General features: G+C 38.7%; 1 protein-coding gene across 3 annotated transcripts in view; it reads right to left on the bottom strand.

Moving 5' to 3' along the window:
* LOC131357335 (cytosolic carboxypeptidase 4) overlaps positions 1-18,516 on the bottom strand; it is a 124,975-nt gene extending 106,459 nt beyond the window's left edge. For 2 of the 3 annotated variants that reach the window (XM_058396257.1, XM_058396258.1), the window contains exon 1: positions 5,922-6,316. In XM_058396257.1, the coding sequence (XP_058252240.1) occupies positions 5,922-5,994 (73 nt within the window). In that variant the 5' untranslated portion in view covers positions 5,995-6,316. Of the gene's footprint in view, positions 1-5,921; positions 6,317-17,491 lie in introns of those variants that run through there. The other variant, XM_058396256.1, reaches the window with a different exon arrangement.
* Positions 18,517-21,175: the final 2,659 nt, after the last annotated feature.

The raw sequence follows: 21,175 nt of genomic DNA, 5'->3' as shown, positions 1-21,175 counted from the left end.
AGTGTGTGGAAAAACATGTGGAAGTGTGTGGAAAAATCGTGGAAGTGTGTGCAGAAGTGTGTGGAAAAACATATGGAAGTGTGTGTGGAAAAACGTGGAAAAACATGTAGAAGTGTGTGTGGAAAAACGTGGAAAAACATGTGGAAGTGTGTGTGGAAAAACATGTAGAATTATGTGGAAAAACATGGTAGTGTGTGGAAAAACATGGAAGTGTGTGCAGAAGTGTGTGGAAAAACATGTGGAAGTGTGTGCAGAAGTGTGTGGAAAAACATGTGGTAGTGTGTGTGGAAAAACATGTGGAAGTGTGTGTGGAAAAACGTGGAAGAACATGTGGAAGTGTGTGTGGAAAAACGTGGAAGAACATGTGGAAGTGTGTGTGGAAAAACGTGGAAGAACATGTGGAAGTGTGTGTGGAAAAACGTGGAAGAACGTGGAAGTGTGTGTGGAAAAACGTGGAAGAACATGTGGAAGTGTGTGTGGAAAAACGTGGAAGTTTGTGGAAAAACATGTGGAAGTGTGTGTGGAAAAACGTGGAAGTGTGTGGAAAAACGTGGAAGCGTGTGGAAAAACATGTGGAAGTGTGTGTGGAAGTGTGTTGAGAGTGTGGAAGTGTGTGTGGAAGTGTGTGTAGTAGTGTGTGTGGATGTGTGTGGAAAACCATGTGGAAGTGTGTTGAGAGTCTGGAAGTGTGTGTGGTAGTGTGAGTGGAAACATGTGGAGGAATGTGGAAGTGTGTAGAAATGTGTGTAGAAGTGTGTGGAGTGTGTAGACGTGTGTGTGGAAGGTGTGGCGTGTGTGGAAGCAGAACTGAGACTTAACCTTGAACTTCAGAAGGAAATTAGAGACTAAACTGGGAGACAGAGCTCAGGCTCAGAGCAGCTTTACTCCAAATCCTACAGCCTCATTGTGTCCTCTCAGAAAAGCAGCATGATCTCACACAGCAACACACACACACACACACACACACACACACACACTTCACAGCCAACAGCTGTGTTTATTTTATCAGAAGCTGCTTTTATCCGTTTATAGCTACATTTAAAGTTACTTCCTGCTCTCACGTGTGCAGCAACAACAACAAAAAACCCACCGCATTGTGTAACATGTCACATGACCTCTGTCCTGAAGATGAGCTTCACCTCTGACAGATACGCAGCGCTGACACTGGAGACTCCTTCACCACTTCAGTGTCAAATAAATCGTCGCCCCTGTGAAGGAGCTGTTACTACGGAAACGCTAAGGCATTATATCAAGTGCATCAATATAAATAAAGCTGCGCTGCTGTTAGAGAGAATTAATCAGTCCTTGCAAGAAAGGCAGAATAATCTTTTATCCCCTGAACCCTGAGCAGTGTGATTTCACACATTTAGTTTTGGTGATTTACGACAAATTTCAACTGATCATCTTTAGCAATGATGTGATTTTTGTAATTTTTTTTATTATTTTAGCATCTCTCAGGCTAAGCGAGTCCATGCCGTGAGTCAGAGAGCTTTTTTTTCCCCTCCGGCTCGTATTTCACGTGCAGTGTGACATCAGTAAATCCTGGGGCTTCGGCGTTTAAGCTTCCTAAATCTCCACGTGGCTGCGGCAGAAATGAGACAAATGTCTAAATGCCACGTGGGAAAGAGCAGGATCTAAAATAGCCGCTGAGAGAAGCGCATTGGTTTTTTTTTTTCGTTTTTTCTCCTGCACTGAACTCTGCTGTGGCCTTTAATGCACTTATCAGCTGTTGAAGAGGGCGTGGCCTACTATGCTAATGAGGAGCTTGATTGGCATTGACACCTGAGGCACTCGAGCAAACAGAACCAGGATCCATGTAGCGATGATACGCTTCTAGCTACATGACAGCGACGCCCGCTAGGCTTTAGCTGTAATATGGTTTTTATGATAGTGTTTTTAATAGCCGTGTTTTTTATTTTGAAATGCTTACGTTAAACATGAAGATAAACATAAACTACTTTTTTTATTCATAACCAACTAAACAGAAATTAGTAGCATTGTTAATAATCATTTTAATGCTTTATTCTTTTTTTATTTTGTTGTTAAACAGTAAAATTATTAGTTAGATTTGTTCGTTTCATAATTAAAAAATTATGTAGCTCATTTATAACTTTTCATTTATAACTTTTATTCATTCATTTTATTCGTAAAATGCGATTTTAAAATGTATAAATGATCATTTGTAACTTTTATTTTTTATTTTCTTGATGATCAACCAAGAAAACATAAATCAGCTACTAGTCAAAATTTATTTAACATTTTATCAAATAGTTTTTTGATGTATAGTCAACCCTCTGAAAAGAAATATAAATAAATAATTTGTGCTTTTAACAAAATAAAATGAAATAAAACATTTAAAAAATGTTGATGGAGGTTAAATAATTGTTGCATGCTATTAAAATCAACTTTTTAACCTTAAAGATCCAAACAAAACAAATCTGACATTAATGGAAAAAAAATTAATAATAATAATAATAATAATAATAATAATAATAATAATGCGCAAATGAATTTTTTTTTTAATATGGTGTGGTTTCAAAAGTAAATAAATGTTGTTGTTTTTTTTCTTTTAAAGCAAAAATAAAACAGAAAAAAAAATACTGTTGCAGATCAAACAAGGAAATTCATTTATCAATTAAAATTAATGAAATGAATTTAATGTAAAAATTTATTTTAATAACTTGTTTTTAATGCAAAATAATGATAAATATATTATAACGAACAATGAAAGAACGAATCTAATTTCTGAACTAAATTTATATCTGTTTGTATAATCGGCTAAAAAAAGGAATTTATCTTTAATGTATAGATTTAACGCATAATTTGGAACAGAAAAGGATTTTTATACGAGGACAACAAGAATTTTGTATTCTTGTTGTCCTCGTATAAAAATCCTTTTCTGTTCCAAATTTTTTGCATTTTTTAAAATGAGAATAAAAGAAAAATTCAGCATTTTTAATGAACAAATCATTTGAACGAATAATCATCAATGCGCAGTTTAGTAAAATTTATTTCTTTATTTTTTGATGAAAATGAACCAGGAAAATCATTTCAAGCCCGTTTGTTTTTAACACATGAAACATTAATGACTAATGAAAACATTTGTTGTGTGTTTCTTTTTTGCGTGATGAACAGAGCATCATGATCATTTGTGTGTAAGACATGAGTGTGTGAGCTTTGGGCAGTGGACAGTCTGAAGCGCTCTGTTCCAGCGAACGCTAGCTCAGAGGAGGAGATAAAAGCTGGAGCGAGTGGACAGGTCAGTGATATAGTAGTGGAAAGATGAAGGGTCGAGATTCAGCTCTTTCACTCGCACTTATAATAGAACCCTAACGTGATCCTGCGACCGGAGAACCTCGCCTAGGGTTAGCCTCGCCTAAGCACAGAGCAACTGAAGCGCTGATCACACACACACACACACAAACACACACACTAACACACAGACAACCACACAGGTGCACTAACTTACAGACACACTTACACATAAACACACACACACTTGCTAACATACACACACACACACACTAACTTACAGACACACTTACACACAAACACACACACTTGCTAACATACACACACTAACTCACAGAAACACTTACACACAAACACACACACTTGCTAACAAACACATACACACACTTGCTAACACACACACAGACACACTAACTCACAGAAATACTTACACACAAACACACACACTTGCTAACAAACACATACACACACTTGCTAACACACACACAGACACACTAACTCACAGAAATACTTACACACAAACACACACACTTGCTAACAAACACATACACACACTTGCTAACACACACACAGACACACTAACTCACAGAAATACTTACACACAAACACACACACTTGCTAACATACACACACACACAGAAACACACAGACACACTAACTTACAGACACACTTACACACAAACACACACACTTGCTAACATACACACACTAACTCACAGAAACACTTACACACAAACACACACACTTGCTAACAAACACATACACACACTTGCTAACACACACACAGACACACTAACTTACAGACACACTTACACACAAACACACACACTTGCTAACATACACACACTAACTCACAGAAACACTTACACACAAACACACACACTTGCTAACAAACACATACACACTTGCTAACACACACACAGACACACTAACTTACAGACACACTTACACACAAACACACACACTTGCTAACATATACACACACACAGAAACACACAGACACACTAACTTACAGACACACACACAAACACACATACTTGCTAACATACACACACAGACACACTAACTTACAGACACACTTACACACAAAAACACACACTTGCTAACATACACACACACAGACACACTAACTCACAGATACACTTACACACAAACACACACACTTGCTAATATACACACACAGAAACACACAGACCCACTACACTTACACACAAACACACATTCGCTAACATACACACACACAGACATACTTACACACAGACACACTTACACACAAACACACACACTTGCTAACAACACACACACACACTCACTAACATACACACTCACTAACACACAAACATGCACTCACTAACACATATAGACAAACACACACACACACAAATGGTCTGAAATTATTTTATGCAGCATGAGGGATAAGGAGACACGAGATAAAAACAAAAACAGACAAGTGTGTTTGAGTGACTCTCTGATAAACAGAGACAGAGCAGACTAGCTTCTAGCTTCTAGAAAGTTCTTCATACCACAGCTCTGTGTGTGTGTGTCTGTGTCTGTGTGTGTGTGTGTGTACAAACTTGAACCACAAAAAACACTCAACACTAGACCATGCAGCATCAGTTTACAATATAGAAAACATGTGTGTGTGTGTGTGTTTGTTTTGTGTAACCTGATGTGTTTGCTTTTGAATTGCTTTTCTTTTATTGTGTCTTTTTCAATTAGCATCCACCCCAAAAACGCCCCTTGACTCTGAAACTGCATGAAAAAATCTTTCTATAAATATTCATAAATATTCCAGTAACGCAGCTCAGCCACTGCAGCGCATCAGCTAGCTGGATTCTTCTTCATTTATGGACTTGTTTTGCAATCATTTTTTAGGACAGGGTAAAAATAAACAGGTTTTGTCCAGTTGTCCAGGTAGGCGGAGCTTATTTCTGGGCCAGAAATATGAATTGTGTCACCCCACCCCAACCCTAACCCCGCCCCCGATCCTAATACTAGCCTTAACGGGGTTTTTTTTAACAGGTTGCTGTGAATCTGTTGTAAAATTGTGAATGACCCGGAATTGTACTGAGATATCTTTGACTAATAAACATCGATGAACATGCTTAAAGTTTACAGACTGCACCTTTAAAGATAAACTCCGCCCTGAACGATTTGCATGTTGATCTTCACAACAAAAATGTGTTTTCCAGCCTTGGTAGTTTAAACTGCTTTAAACAATTTTTATTTTTATTGTTTTCCATAACGGTTTCTTACATTACCCGCGATGCCTCGCTGATAATGGTGACGCAGCAGGATTTAGCCCTTAAATCCATCGCGCGTGAGTCTCACCGTAACTCAGCGTCATGAACAGCATTGCATTCTGGAACTCTGAGTCCAACATGCACTCTGAAGTCTCTACTACGTCTAATATCTTCCTGTCACCCAGCCGCTAACTTCTCACAATTAGAACGAAAAACCCACCATCAATCAATAAATTATCACCAGAAACATCAGAAAATTCCATATTATTTATATGTAATATAAATAACACATGTGACTGGGTTGAGAGTTTTCCTTTAAGAGACAGAAGCACAGAGTTAGACATGCAGCACTGAGCTAATCTCGCGTCACTGTGTCCGAGTGCAGGATTAGCTGTGAGCGTTGAGGACGTTAGTGCCATTGCTTACCAGCTGTGGGATGAACACACTCCCTCAGAGTGCCAGTCCAGGTGAAGACGCTCGGCCTGCCGTAGCTGAACATCACGGCTCTCAGGAGATCTCACAGAAATAAATCTATCGAACACATGAACCAGAGCAGCAGGAGTGCTGAAAGTTCTGTCTGGTTTGTTTGGGTCTTTCTCTCCTCCCTGTCTGTCCAAACCCCCGGTTCACTCACTCTTTATCTCGGTGTGTGTGTGTGTGTGTTTGTTGGGTAGTTTATGTGTGTAGCATGTTGGAGGGAGGCCAAAGGTCGAGCAGCACCGTGAACGAGTGACCCTGCGAGTTGGAGCGCCGATAAATCAGTGCAGAAGTGTGTTGTCATCAGTGAGACGAGGGAAACTGCGCCATGCTGTAGTGGAACCTAGCCCACTGGCAGATACACAGCCCTCTGTGTGTGTGTGTGTGTGTGTGTGAGAGAGAGAGAGAGAGAAAGGATGGGGTCAAGAATGTGAAGTATGTGAAAGAAGGGGAAAGAGTGAGATGGACATAGAGAGTGATAGAGTAATACATAAGAACGGAGAGAGAGAATGTAACAGCAACAGAGAAAAAAAAGACTGATAGAGAGAACGATACACAGAGAGAGAGAGAGAGAGAGAGAGAGAGAGAGAGAGAGAGAGAGAGAGAGAGGATGAGGTCAAGAATGTGAAGTATGTGAAAGAAGGGAAAAGAGTGAGATGGAGAGAGAGAGTGATAGAGTAATAGGTAAGAGAGAGAGAGTGTGTAACAGCAACAGAGAGAGAAAGACTGATATAGAGAATGATACAGAGAGAGAGAGACGGATAGAGAGAAAGATACAGAGAGAGAGAGAGAGACGGATAGAGAGAAAGATACAGAGAGAGAGAGAGAGAGAGAGAGAGAGAGAGAGACGGATAGAGAGAAAGATACAGAGAGAGAGAGAGAGGATGAGGTCAAGAATGTGAAGTATGTGAAAGAAGGGAAAAGAGTGAGATGGAGAGAGAGAGTGATAGAGTAATAGGTAAGAAAGAGAGAGAGTGTGTAACAGCAACAGAGACAGAAAGACTGATATAGAGAATGATACAGAGAGAGAGAGAGAGAGAGAGAGAGAGAGAGAGAGAGAAAGATACAGAGAGAGAGAGAGAGAGAGAGAGTTACTATGGTAGTGTGTCCATGTGAAGTATGAATAGCACGGCATGCCTGGAACTCACCTAGAAAAACCAGGCTAAAGTAGCACTCACTCACCTCACACACACACACACACTCACACACACACACTCACACACACACACATTTCTTAGTACACTTAATTCTCTTGTTTCCATACACAAATATAAACATTGGCTCAGACATGACACACTAATAAGTGCACTTCTACATGTACATTTAACACACAACCCAACATGCTAACTCCTCTTCACTCTCCTCCTCCTCCTCACTCTCCTAGAGCTGCTATTCGCTATTCATTTAAACATCCTGTGAGACATCCTGTCAGATTAGCTTACGTTTGCTAGCTAGCGAACCTTGACAGTGAGAATTTAAAGACTTTGGTATATCCTGAGAGAAATCCTGTCAGGTTAGCTCATGTGCTAACTAGAAGTGAATTGCTGGAGGCTAATGTTAGCAGTGGAAGTTATAAACAGTTACAAATATGACGTGTTAAAAATCCTGTCTGAAATCTGGACTTGTTAGCTTGATAACAGTGAAGATGATAAACTATTAAATCCTGTCAGTATTCTCGTCAAGTTAGCTAATGTTTGCTAGCCAAATAGCTTTGGCAGTGAATATTCGACACGTTTATGGACATAACTAAAAATCCTGTCAGATTAGCTTGTGTTAGCAAGCAACTAGCAGGAAAGTGATAAACACTGCATATTGTTTTTAGAAAACATTTGGTCAGAAATCATGTTCAGTAGCTAAGATTTTATTATATATGAACATTATAAAGAGTTATGAATATGACTAAATATCCCTGTCAGATTAGCTCACGTTAGCTAGCTGGCTAGCACTGGTGGTGAAAGTCCTTAGCATTAAAGGATAAGATTACAGTCCTGTCAGATTAGCTCATGTTAGCTAGCAGTTTGTGATAGCAGAGTATATGACCTAGTGCTGCTAATCACGCTACAGGATAGCCAACAGACAGGCGCTAATGCTAATGAAATAAAGAAAGAAAGAAAAAATCTAGTTATAAAGTTAAACTTAAAATATTTTGTTTTATAACTTAGCATGAGAAAGTAAAAAATCACACACACACACAGAGAGAGAGAGAGAGAGAGAGAGAGAGAGAGAGCTTGTTCTTTCTTTTCTTGCATTTCCGTTACAAATCATAAATAAATGACAAACTTTCCCGACATCTGAGCAGCTTTATTCTGTCATCGGCTCCTCGGAGAAACATCACTAAATAAAAAGAGCACTAAGAGAGAGAGAGAGAGCGGACGCCTGAATCAGAAGAACGGTGGAGCTCGCAGAGTCACGGAAAGACAAAGTGCGCTAAATAAAACAATCTTTACTTTAGCTTTCACCAAAGCGCAGAGGTTTGTACGTTTCCAGGAGGACCCTGATTGGTGGGATTTCTGTGAGGAGATCGGAACGCTACGTCTGATGTGTGGAAGGAGTCTCCAGTGTCAGCGCTTCATCACAGCCAGAGGTGAAGCTGAACGTTTTTTTCGGGATAGAGGAGGCTTCTTTACGGTTTCCATGGTAACATGACGTCAAGAGAAAGGCAAAAAAGAGACGGTGAGGGAAGGAGTGCTTGTGGCTGCTATAACGTGAGTGACGTGCCGCAAGAATACGTGTAACTAGAAAGGAGTGGAACACAATGTTATAGTAAAATAATCATTGTGTGGATGAAGTGATGCATGTGCAGGCGTCTGCGCTGGGGTTCTCTGCAGCTGTAGGTTCAGAAGTGATAAAGTCCGAGTGTTTATACTGAACCCTGAGCTCTCCGTGTCTAACGTTCCAGACATTCAGCAGAACCATAACTTCAGTAAGGTGCACATGCCTGCGCCGTCTCAGGTTGCTGGGGTTAAATGTCTTTGATAACTTGGGAGTAGAGCAGCTGTGTTAATGTCTTACAGCAGAAAATAAAACATGCTGAAACGTGTGGACAAAATGGAAAACGTCTCTCAGCCTCCAACACCCAGGCTTAGCCCCGCCCACTTCCCCCACCCACTTTCCAGTTATTTGTTTATTTGTTTATTCTTTATACTGCTTCCTAAAAAGTTGTATTTATGATACAGTAATCTGATTTTTTTCAACATTATTTGTTTCATTTTAACCGAAAACTTTTATCTTCTCTTTATTTCATATTGTTCTTCTTCTTCTTCTTCTTCTTCTTCTTCTTATTATTATTATTATTATTATTATTATTATTGTCTTTTATTGATTATCATCCTGATTTTGACTGAGCTGCAATTTAGTCAGTTGGAAGACCCAATTCCAAAATTATTGGCACCCTATATTAAAATAAGCAAAATGTTATAAATTATTCTAAATAAATAAAAATATTAAATATATAAATATCTAAATTAATATTAATGTTTTGGTTGTTTTTTTTTCAATTAAAAAAAAATATTTATAATAGTAATTATAGACAATTAGACAATAAATAGTTAATAGAATAGATAATAGACAATAAATAGTTATTGTCTTTATTGCTGTTGTTGCTTGTTTCAATATTAATGGTACCCAGTGAATTTATATACAGGTCTAAAGGTCACTAATAATTTCAACTCCATTGTATTATTATGCATTTGTTTGTTGACAAAATACAAAAGAATATTAAAAGATTAAACACAAATATTTTGAAACTTTATATTTAATTTTTTAGGTTTTGGGCTTGTTAAGAAAACTGATGAAAATAAAAGCTTTGTTATTTTAAAGAGTTTAAAGTGTAATGAATTTAATAAATAATTTTTTTTAAAATGAATATATATTTTTTTAAATAATTCTTAATACATTCTTTTAGACCTTTAACTTGAAATATTTATTGTTGAAGCCATATATATATATATATATATATATATATATATATATATATATATATATATATATATATATACATATTCTTAAGAAAAAATTCTATTTTAAAAATGATTTTGTGTTGAAGATAAATTAAAATATTTTCTCTAAATGTTTATATGAAGATTTAGATTAATCCTACATCCTGTTTAGGTTCTACAATTATTTTGAGGAATTCTGCAGTGAAGTGAATATCAGAAACGTCTGAGTTGAGAATATTTCCCAAAGAACTGATGAAATGTGAACTGGAACATGTTTTATTGTTGATGATGTTCCTTTACATTGCTTCCATGTTTTTCCAGCCACATGCTAGACGGGTTTGTTTAGACCGAACTGGACATGTTGGTAATTCCCACCGCAGCAGGACTCTATGGTTTTATTTTCCAGCGAGAGCTTAAGGAGCCGTGGAGCCGTCAATCACACACCGGCTGTAATGTGAGAGATGGTCTGAGCTCGCAGCAGCGCATGGCTGAAATAGCACTTTCCACAGAGCCACGGACATGAAACACGAACTCTCAGTCAGACAGACAGAGAGAGAGAGAGAGAGAGAAAGAGAGAGAAAGAGAGAGGGGGGACAGAGAAACAGACAGACAGACAGTAAGACAGAGAGAGAGATGGAGATGGAGGGGGGGACTGGAGGAGAGAGGAAGAGGGAGAAAGAGAAAGAGACAGACAGACAGGCATACGGAGGAGGAAGTACAGACAGAGAGAGAGAGAGAGAGAGACAGAGAGATACGGACAGGGGGCAGACAGAGAGAGAGGGAAATGGAGGAAGAGACAGACAGACAGACAGACAGATGGGGAAGACAGAGATAGAGGGAAATGGAGAAAGAGAGACACAGAGAGAGGGGGAACAGAGAGAGAGAGAGACTGACAGACAGAGGAGGGGGGAGTGGTGGAGATAGGGGGAGGGAGGAAGAGAGAGACAGACAGACAGACAAACAGACAGAGGAGGCGAGAGAGAGAGAGACAGACAGGGGGGCAGACAGACAGACAGACAGAGGAGGCGAGAGAGAGAGATAGAGAGAGAAGGAGGTGAAATTACAGCCTGTGTAATTTCTTCACAGGAACATATGCTAAACACCTGTTCAGAGGAAGCACTAAGCAACAATCAACACCAAAACATCGCTAACACTGTAACTGAATCAACCGAATCAACGTCCAGATCAGAATCGTCTGAATTCCTGAGCTGTAATTAAAACAAAATATGGCCTCTGGGGTTTTTTTGGATTCCTGGACCTGGACTCCAGAGAGAAGACCAGGTTTGATTTGAGGACCGTCCAGGGTTTTGGTCCGACTCTCACGCTGCCTCAGCTTCACCTTCACTAACCAAAATCTCACACCGTAAAAAAAATAAAATCAAATTTATCCAGTGTTTCCGGTTCCAAGAGCCTAATAAACCTAAGACTATTTATTTGTAGATATTTTTAGTGATTTCAACATTAGCAGTCTCATGTGTTTACAGATAAAATGAGCTAAATTATTAAGACATGTTTGAAATGAGTAGAAATGTCTACAAACAGGGTCGATAGAGTCTTATCTGTGTTTGACGGTAATATTGGAATATGTTAGATTTGATAAATGTGGCTGTAAAATGCATCATGCTGCTTTCACACACACCATTTACATGTCACCAGAGGTGGATAATTAAAATAAATAAAATAAATAAATAAATAAAAGCTCTTTAACCAGGATGCAGTTCCGGGTTTCAGCGAGAAAAACAAAAAAGCTGGTGGAGAAATAATCTGTCTCGTTATTAAGTAACTGTGTGGTTAATGATGTTTACTCAGATAGTGTTTTATTGATGTGACATGATGAATGTGTGTATATGAGACTTTATCGTCACACAAACATTGCACCTAATTTCCCGTCTCCCAGGTCGAGGCTTGGCGTGTCTCAGCGCAGTGTTCTGATCCCATCGCTCATCACTCAAACCACATTCAGAGGAGACACGAGATCACAGAACATCTGTATTGTGAACGCAAAAGCAGCTCGATGCGTCGCCAACAGCGACAAACGACCGACTGATCGATTTTTCTTATCAGCAGTGAAGAAGCTCCAGGCAGGAAAAAAAAAAAAAGCCTTTCTGATTTAGTGACCAAATATGGCCGCCGATAATGTCCTGATGAAATCATTCTTATTAAGTCTCAGTCTCACATGTCTTAAAGCCACCAGCAGGAGAGAGCTCCACTAAAACCAGTTGGGGTTGTGGGGTTTGTTGACGCGTGTCATGGGCAGCTCCAGACACTCCCACATTGGGACGTTATCCTCACACCGAGGCCATGTTTGTTTCTGAGTCCCTGTTGTTCTTTTTTTTCTAAATCACAGATGAGATCTTCATCTCATCATCTGACAAAATCTCATCATTCAGTCTGACTGCCAGGAAATAATCTGGACAGACTGAATTTAAACACTCTCCAGGTTTACAAACTCAGCCAGAGAGAAGCTGTGACATTTATTCAGATGCAAATTAGAAGCAAGAAGCCCCACCCCTTTTTTGTCTGTATTTGCATACTGAATCCTAATTGGCTGGACTGACTGAATTTAAACACTCTCCAGGTTTACAAACTCAGCCAGAGAGAAGCTGTGACATTTATTCAGATGCAAATTAGAAGCAAGAAGCTCCGCCCCTTTTGCCTGTATTTGCATACTGAATCCTGATTGGCTGGACACAATGCATTTAAACACTTTCAAGGTTTACAGACTCAGCCAGAGAGAAGCTGTGACATTTATTCAGATGCAAATTAGAAGCAAGAAGCTCCACCCCTTTTTGCCTGTATTTGCATACTGAATCCTAATTGGCCGAACAGACTGAATTTAAACACGTTCCAGGTTTACAAACTCAGCCAAAGAGAAGCTGTGACATTTTATACAGATGCAAATTAGAAGCAGACTCTAACCAAGAAGCTCCGCCCCTTTCCGCCTGTATTTGCATACTGAATCCTGATTGGCTGTTACACTGTATGATGCAGTAGCACTCGTCTGTCAGGAGTTCATAGCTTTCACCAAGGCTTCCAGTTTTCACACTTACATTACTTCATTTAAATGTGTACTGTGATCCCGCCCACCATCCACGCCCATGAACATGAGGCCCCGCCTCCCAGATGTTTGCTAGAAATTCACCAAATACGTAGCCATCTTCAGATCATATGCTAACAGGTTTGTTGCAGGTTTTGATTGTGGAAAGGTAGCATTTTTTTTCTTTCAGCCATTTTGGGTTTTTTTTTTATTCCAGTGCATTTTATTGATTTATCTGATTTTTCACAAGATTAATTATTTCATTTTCAATCATTTTAATCCTCTTATTATTATTTTCCTTTTTTTTCTTTTTCATTATTATTATTATTTCTGTTGCAGGTAACACTCAGTATTTACAGTTTGATTATATTTCATTTATTTTATTCCCTTTTCTCCTCATATGTAATTAAAAAACAGTTACAGGTGGTACAGATATTATTTTTAAGAGTTTTTTGTTTTTGTTTTTTGTTTTGTTTATTTGTTGTGGGTTTTTTTTCCCCAGTCTGTTTTGGCCTGATATGAGTGTTTTGTATGATAATGTATAATGAGGCAGCTGTGTGTGTGTGTGTGTGTGTGTGTGTGTGTGTGTGTGTGTGTGTGTGTGTGTGTGTGGCTAAATATTTGACTTACTGATGATAAATGGAGAGCAGAAACTCTGGAGCGCTTTCAAAATACATGAACTGCAAAAATGATGGTGAATTTGGATAAATCTTACTTAAATATGTCACTCGATGAATAAACACCAGCATAAACACCACGCCCCCTTTTAATTTTTTATACAGAAATCACTACACACTACAGCAAGAGTTTCGGAAATGTGAAATGTTGGGTGAGTGTCGCCCTCTAGTGCTCAGAGATAACAGTCAAATATAATCGGAGAGAGAGAGAGAGAGAGACAGAGAGAGAGACAGAGGGAGAGAGAGGGAGAGAGAGAGAGAGAGAGAGAGAGCAGAAACAAAGAAAGATTAATTGTAGTTTTGATTTAAATAAGGAAGAGAGATATGATTTAAATAAATGTATACATGGAACATGTTTTTCCAATCTCTTTAGCAGATTTTGGATTTTTTTAACAGAACAAACAAACAAATAAATAATTAACAAATAGACAAGAAGAAGAAGAAGAAGTGGGTATAAATGTTTACACAGCAACATCCAACAGTATTATTTAGATGGATGGATGGAAGGATGGATGGATGGATGGATGGATGGATGGATAGATAGATAGATAGATAGATAGATAGATAGATAGATAGATAGATAGATAGATAGATAGATAGATAGATAGATAGATCAAGATATTAGCAATATCTACATTTTTATACTTCTTTACAGTTTCTATAGTAACATAAGAGAGATAGTCTATAGTCTCTTAAGAGAGAGAATAAAGAGAGAGACTGCTGAGGGGATGAGTCTTTATAGCTGACAGAACACAAGAGACAACAAGAAGTAACTCATTACAGATCAAGAGAATGGCTAATGCAGCAAAACATCTGAAATAAAGTTAGCATCACTAATCAGATTTAGCTCAGCGTTTCTTGTAACCGTTACAAGGATTAGCATTAGCATACACGGTATGAAGTTAACCACACTACACCCTGTAGCACTGACCTGTAAGAAATATACAGCATATGTAACACTCACACAAGCAAGACAATCCTTCCATCGTGAAAATTAGCCTCAGTGTTCACGGTACAACGTTATCCACCACCATGGCAACTGACAAAAAAAAGTCTCCAAAGTTCTGTCATCGAGCGTTCTCTAGTTTTATTTACTGCAAACGCTTGCCTTTCCCTGCACCCTTGAAGAGATTAGCCCATGCTAACGGACATGCATAAGCGGCATAGCTTGGCTAGCACACAGAGTTTCTGCTCTCCATTTATCATTAGTAAGTCAAATATTTGGCTACACAAACACACACTTAGTGCAATCATGTTCACAACAACAACAACAAATAAACAGGTGTTGGAAATAAGAACAAAATGAAAGATTCTAGTTAGCGTCTCTATGTGGATGCTAGTAAAAGCCAGGTTCGAGCTCATAGCATCTTAAAAGATCTTAACATCTTAAAAGCTTTTTCAGTTAAATGCATATGATTAGCATGTGTCTAATTCTTATTTAGCCTGCGATCCTGAGAAAAATCTCAGGCGTTTATGATTAGCATGATTAGCATGGTTTCAGTGAGTGACGCTAAGTTCAGTAATGCATTTCATCTCGCACAGTCTTCTACAATCCGTCTGGTCTCTGAAGGACGGCTTGATATAAACAGTAACAGATGGCTGGAAAATAAATACACGCTGAGCTTCTCACTTTTAATGTCTGCTCTCTGGAGTTCCCAGACACTCTCCAATGTGTTCTTCTGTCCCAAACTTTTCATTCTGACCTTCAGCTAAATTCCTGCAGTGACCTGCTGAGTGAGATGAACATGTTCTGCTGCACAGGTTTCGTGCAACAGGTAAAAGTTAGTGTTTATTTAGTCTCAAGCTGAAGGTTTAGAGCCTGTGGATTGGTCAGCTGAGAGTCAGTCATTGGTGGGTTGGACAGTTTGTAGCTTGGTTGTTGGTCAGTGGAGGTGAACCTTCCAGCCAGTGGGCCAGTAGGTTAACACATATTGGGTTGGTGGGTCAGTGGGTGGGTCAGTTGGTAGCTTCTTTAGTCAGTGGGTCAGTCAGTGGTTTAGTCAGGTCAAGAGGCTTTTACTGTTATTTTGACCAAATACTGATACAGCACACAGTGAAATGAATCCAGGAGACCCTGATGCTACATAAAGACACAGAGCTACATAAGACAACATCCACTGCTGGGCTTCCCAGCTCCAAGGTGGGCTGGATGTTTGGTTGGTCAAGTGGTTCAGTTGGTCAGTTTGTAGTGGTTCGATTAGTTGGTTGCTAGGTTACTAGCTCAGTGAGTCAGTTGGTGGATTGGTCAAAGGGAGGTCCAGTTGGTTAGGGATCAGACAGACAGTCAAGGGTGGGTCAGTGGGTTGTTCTGGGATGATCTGTTACTGGATTGGACAGCAGCTGGAATGATCTGTCATTGGATTGGTCTGTCACAGACGGTTGATAAATCAGGCAGTTAGATGTCATTTGGTAGGTCAGTCAGTGGATGGTGCCAGTTAGTTAGAAAGTTGATCAGTTGTGGTTTGGTCAGTCAATTACTCACTTGGTGGTTGGGCCAATAGATCAGTGGATTGGTCTTCCTTTCAGCCAGTGGAGTTTATCAGTTGATGGCAAGTCAATTAATTGGTGGGTGGGGCAGTTGGACAGTGACAACAACAACATTTATAATAATAATAATAATAATAATAATTATTATTATTATTATTATTATTATTATTATTATTATTTATTTATTTATTTATTTATTTATTTATTTATTTATTTATATTGCGTTTAATAGCAGAAATGAACCTAATGACACTGGTACACACACCACACACACACACACACACACACACTTTATTTTAAAAAAGGCATCATGCTGCCAAATCACAGCTCGTCCTCAGCATGTTATACAGTTTCATAGCGAGATCTCTGGTGTCTAAATCTGGGTCGTCTAAAGTGCAGTAGCTCAGTTCACTGGCTGTTTCGGTTTTTACAGCTGATACCAAACAGGAACGATACATCCACCATCGCCATGGCAGCAGCACACTGTTCACAGTTCACTGGCTGTGATAAGAATTTATTACCTATCATAATAATAATAATAAATATTAAGAGCACTGTGTTCAGGAGGTTATTTTTAAAACACTACTTACTTACTCATTATTCATTTCTTTTAACCTTTATTTTACTTCATGTTCATTTACACAGTGACTTATTTATTTCAGTGCTTATTTATTTCATCACTTCCTGTTTGGCATGGTTTGCTCTTTTTAAATTAGCCTTTATTGCAGGAAGAAGGAGAAGAAGAAAACTTTTAAAAATCATTAAAATGCTAGATTAATTCAATTTAAATGTGTAATTAAAAAAAACATAATTAAATAAAAAAAATTAGAAAAGCAGTTTCATTTTTTAAATAATTTATTTTTATGGGTTTAATAGGCTCACAGTGACAAAAAAACAGTAAAGAAATGGTAAATAATGATTGGATAGCAATAATAAATAAATAAAAATAGTATATTAATATATTTTATTTATTTCTATTTATTTATTTATATAAATAATATATAGCAAATATTTAATATATTAAATAAAAAGATTTAAACACATCAGAAATAAAATTTCTGATTTTGTATCATTTGATTTTCTGATTTTGCCATTAGAAAATCATTGGCCAATTGTATAAATAAATAAATAAATAAATAAATAAATAAATAAATAAATAAATATAATAATAATAATAATTATTATTATTATTATTATTATTATCATCTTTTTAAAATCCCACTGTACAGTATATTTTACTCATTTATATATTGCTGCACTTTTCATGTTTTACTATTTTCCTATAGCCTTTATTTTATTTTTATTTTTTTTGTTTGTTTGTTTTTTAAGTTTTATATAAGAAGCTGTTTTAAATAATAAGGAAAAAACAATCACACTTACACTTCAGATGCTCCCTCAGCTTTCGAAACAGAGACGCTTTGCGGAACATCAAAACAGGAGCAGCTTGCGGTGCCGTATCTTCGTCTGCCAAGATGGTGGCCATGTTGTAGAAATGTGTTTAAAAATGAATTTACTCTTCTTCTGTGCAGTTGAAGTGGACGCCGTACACTCGCTCACCGATGCACAAGAGCTCCCAAGTTGGGTCCAGACGGAAAATTTAAAGCCTCCTTTAAAAAAAAGTCGTCTGGCTCAAGTTTTACCACCCTGAGGAAAATCTGCCTCGGTGGCATCAGCATCTGCAGCCAAGTTGTGGTTACGGTTGCAGGCCTCCAATTCAAGCCCATGGAGATCCTCTCAGGATTGGCATTCTTCTATTTTAGCCCTGATGCATCATGCTGGAGGGGATAACGTCTCTGCCGTGACCCCCACGTGGCCTTCTGAACAGATCTGGTTTAAAAGATTGGAGTAAGTGTAGAAGATGTTTTGCTAATTACTGCTTTCAGCTGCTTTCACCACTTTCATCCATCATCAGCACATATGTGTGAGTATTTATGTTTGTGTGCGCACATATATATATATATATATATATATATATAAGCGTGTGTGTGTTAGTGTTTCTGTTTCTTTTGGTTCTCTTGATCTGTAATGAGTAACTCCCTGTTGCCTATTATGTTCTATCAGCTATAAAGACTCGTCTCCTCAGCAGTCTCTCTCTTTATTCTCTCTCTTAAGAGAAAAATCTCAGCTTGTCAGCTTGTCATGTTACTATAGAAACTGTAAAGAAGTGTAAACTCCTCTGTCCTGAAGATGTTCAAGAACTTCAAGCTCCAGCTTCAACTCTGACTGATACACAGCACTGACACTGGAGACTCCTTCACCACATCATACACTCACACACAGACACACACACACACACACAGATACACAACACCTACACTGGAGACTCCTTCACCACATCATACACACACACACACACACACACTGATACACAGCACTGACACTGGAGACTCCTTCACCACATCATACACACAAACACACACAGATATACAGCGTTGACACTGGGGACTCCTTCAACATATCATACACACACACACACATTAATACACAGAACTGCCACCGGAGACTCCTTCCACATGTCATACACACACACACACACATTCATAGCACTGACACTGGAGACTCGAGACTCCTTCCATTCGTCATTCACACACACACACACATATTGATACAAAGCGCTGACACCGGAGACTCCTTCCATTGGTCAAGTCCATCAAGTCAACAAGTCATACATAAATCAGTGTCTCCTTACAGAAAACGTCATCATTTCAGTAATTACACACTTTTAGTAACCTGTTTATTATCACTGGAGCATCCGCGCTACGTCCCTGTGAATGAGCTGTTACTATAGAAACAAGGAGCTGCTCCATTCTGGACTCTGATTGGTGGATCAGGTGCTGATTAATTCTCTTTTACAGCAGCTCTGACTGTAGTGCAGGTTTATACCGCATGGTTTCCATAGCAACAGCTCATTCACAGGGATGTGTACAGCGCACACTCCTGTGTTTCTCTATGGAAGGAGTCTCCAGTGTCAGCGCTTTGTAACAGTTCAGAAGCTGCTGAAGGAACCAATGCAGGACAGGTTCTAACTGTTTTGTGGGACGTTTCATGTAAATATAATTCCGTGTGCACTCTGGGATGTTGATGTGACGCCAGAATTAAAGAATTACTATGAAGAGTATAATCTGATCCGGTGTGTGTGTGACGCACACACATGCAGAAATCTCACCTTACACTCATCAGATATCTGTAATCTTGTGAAAGCTTTACACTGCTCATATATAAAGAGGGGAAATGGTTTGTTATGCTTTAAAATTATCCGTAACTCATGTTTCATGCGCCACTAAATTCCACAAAAAGCTTCACCAAGCACTCGGCTGAATTTAATACAGCATTACCATGTTCCTGAAGAATCTTAATAGGAGGAGCATGTGTTTCACTGCTAACACACACACCTTAAAGAAGGACAGAAGCTTGCTCGCTGTCTGCTTTAATAAAACTCCCGGATTGGAGTTTGTTCAAAGATGACGCCTGGTACACGTTTAAATGATCTGAATACAAAAGACTGTAGACTTTATCCCTTGCTCATGCATTTTTACTGATCTGTAGACAAATGGAAATAAAGGTGTTCCACGGGGCTCCAGTTTTGGTCCGATTCTGTTTTCCATTTCTCTCATTTCCTGCTCTGTGAATGTTTTTTTTCTATTAGCAGAGACTGTGAATCAGATAAAAGGCCAGTAGATCAACATCAGGAGTTCTTCAAGTGTTTATTGGATAATTTAAGGTTTGTGTTTGTGATCACTCTGTTTTTCGTTTCTACATTGAACCCAAAAGGACTTCCAAAGACCTCCTTCCGGAATGAAATTCTGAGGGGTTTTTTAGTCTACGTTTCTTCATTGCTTAATGCCAGGCTGATAATGATGGTGCTGTGGGTGCCCTCGATTAAAGAGCACTGCAGTGGCACTTTAGACTTTCGTCCAGCTTTACCCTCTCAACACTCTGCTCTAACAGTTTAGCTTCCAAAGCTTCAACTTTCATGCTAAAACTTCCGTCAGATCATCATCATTGTTTCCTCATAGGTTGCTAACTAGCCAGCATGAGCTCCTTTGCCGTCTAGGACCTCGACTCCAGCATTGCTCCAGTGGCTCCTCTACATCTGAGCTGGATTTTTCATTAAGATGAGATTGAACACCTCTGATGAATGAGAAAAGAGGTCATGTGTTATGTTTAGGTGTGTATAGATCTAACATCGAGATCTGAGCTTTATCCACTCCACTGTAGATGCGCTAACAATAACAGCAGCACTAACAGTACATGCAGGGTTTTTTTTCTTCAGATGGCCCAAATTTGAGCCATTGTTCCATGATATCTGCTCCACTCCACATTCCTCCAGATTAGACAGGATTCTAATCTCAAAGGCACCCCTCTTTTTAAATTCTTCACCAGATTATGTACATATCAGTCTTCTACTCCTTCCCATAGCTTCCAGAAGGTTCCAGGAGCTGAGGCCTGATCCATACCCTGAACCCCGGGGACACTGGACCAAGGTCACAGCTCTACATGCAGTCTTCATGGGGATTAACAGTGCAGTAACCTGGTCCAAAAGCAAACCTGCTCGAGCAGGATCATCATCATCATTAGAGCCCAGAGTAACATCTCCACATGTTCTGGACCGGTCCTGGACTGTCCCCTCTCTGGACCTCAATCTTAACTCTTTCCCAGTCTTCCACCATTCATTGCCCTTGACTGGGTAGACTGAGGCTCTGTCCATAGAACTATGACCACCATGAATGGATGGATGGATGGATGGATGGAAAAAAGAGAAATAAAGATAAATAGGTTGGTGGATGCATGGATGGATGGATCTAAATAAAAAGAGAAAGAAACAGAAAAATGGATTTGGATGGATGGATGGATGGATGGACAATCAATTAAAAGTTTAAAATTAATATAAAATTAAAATGAAACTCTCACGCTCATGTCTCCAAGTGAAATATATACAGGTGACCATCTCCATAATGGTACTACAGCAGCCACAAGCACAGTGCAGGAATGAGGATAAACGGGAAGATAATAAATTATTAAGAAGTGAAGGATGGATTGAGGGAAAAAAAAGAAACAGCCCAT

This window comes from Hemibagrus wyckioides, linkage group LG08 (assembly GCF_019097595.1).
Source record: "Hemibagrus wyckioides isolate EC202008001 linkage group LG08, SWU_Hwy_1.0, whole genome shotgun sequence".
NCBI lineage: Eukaryota > Metazoa > Chordata > Actinopteri > Siluriformes > Bagridae > Hemibagrus > Hemibagrus wyckioides.
Note: the sequence above shows the minus strand (reverse complement) of the source record. Positions and strands in the feature narration are given on the sequence as shown.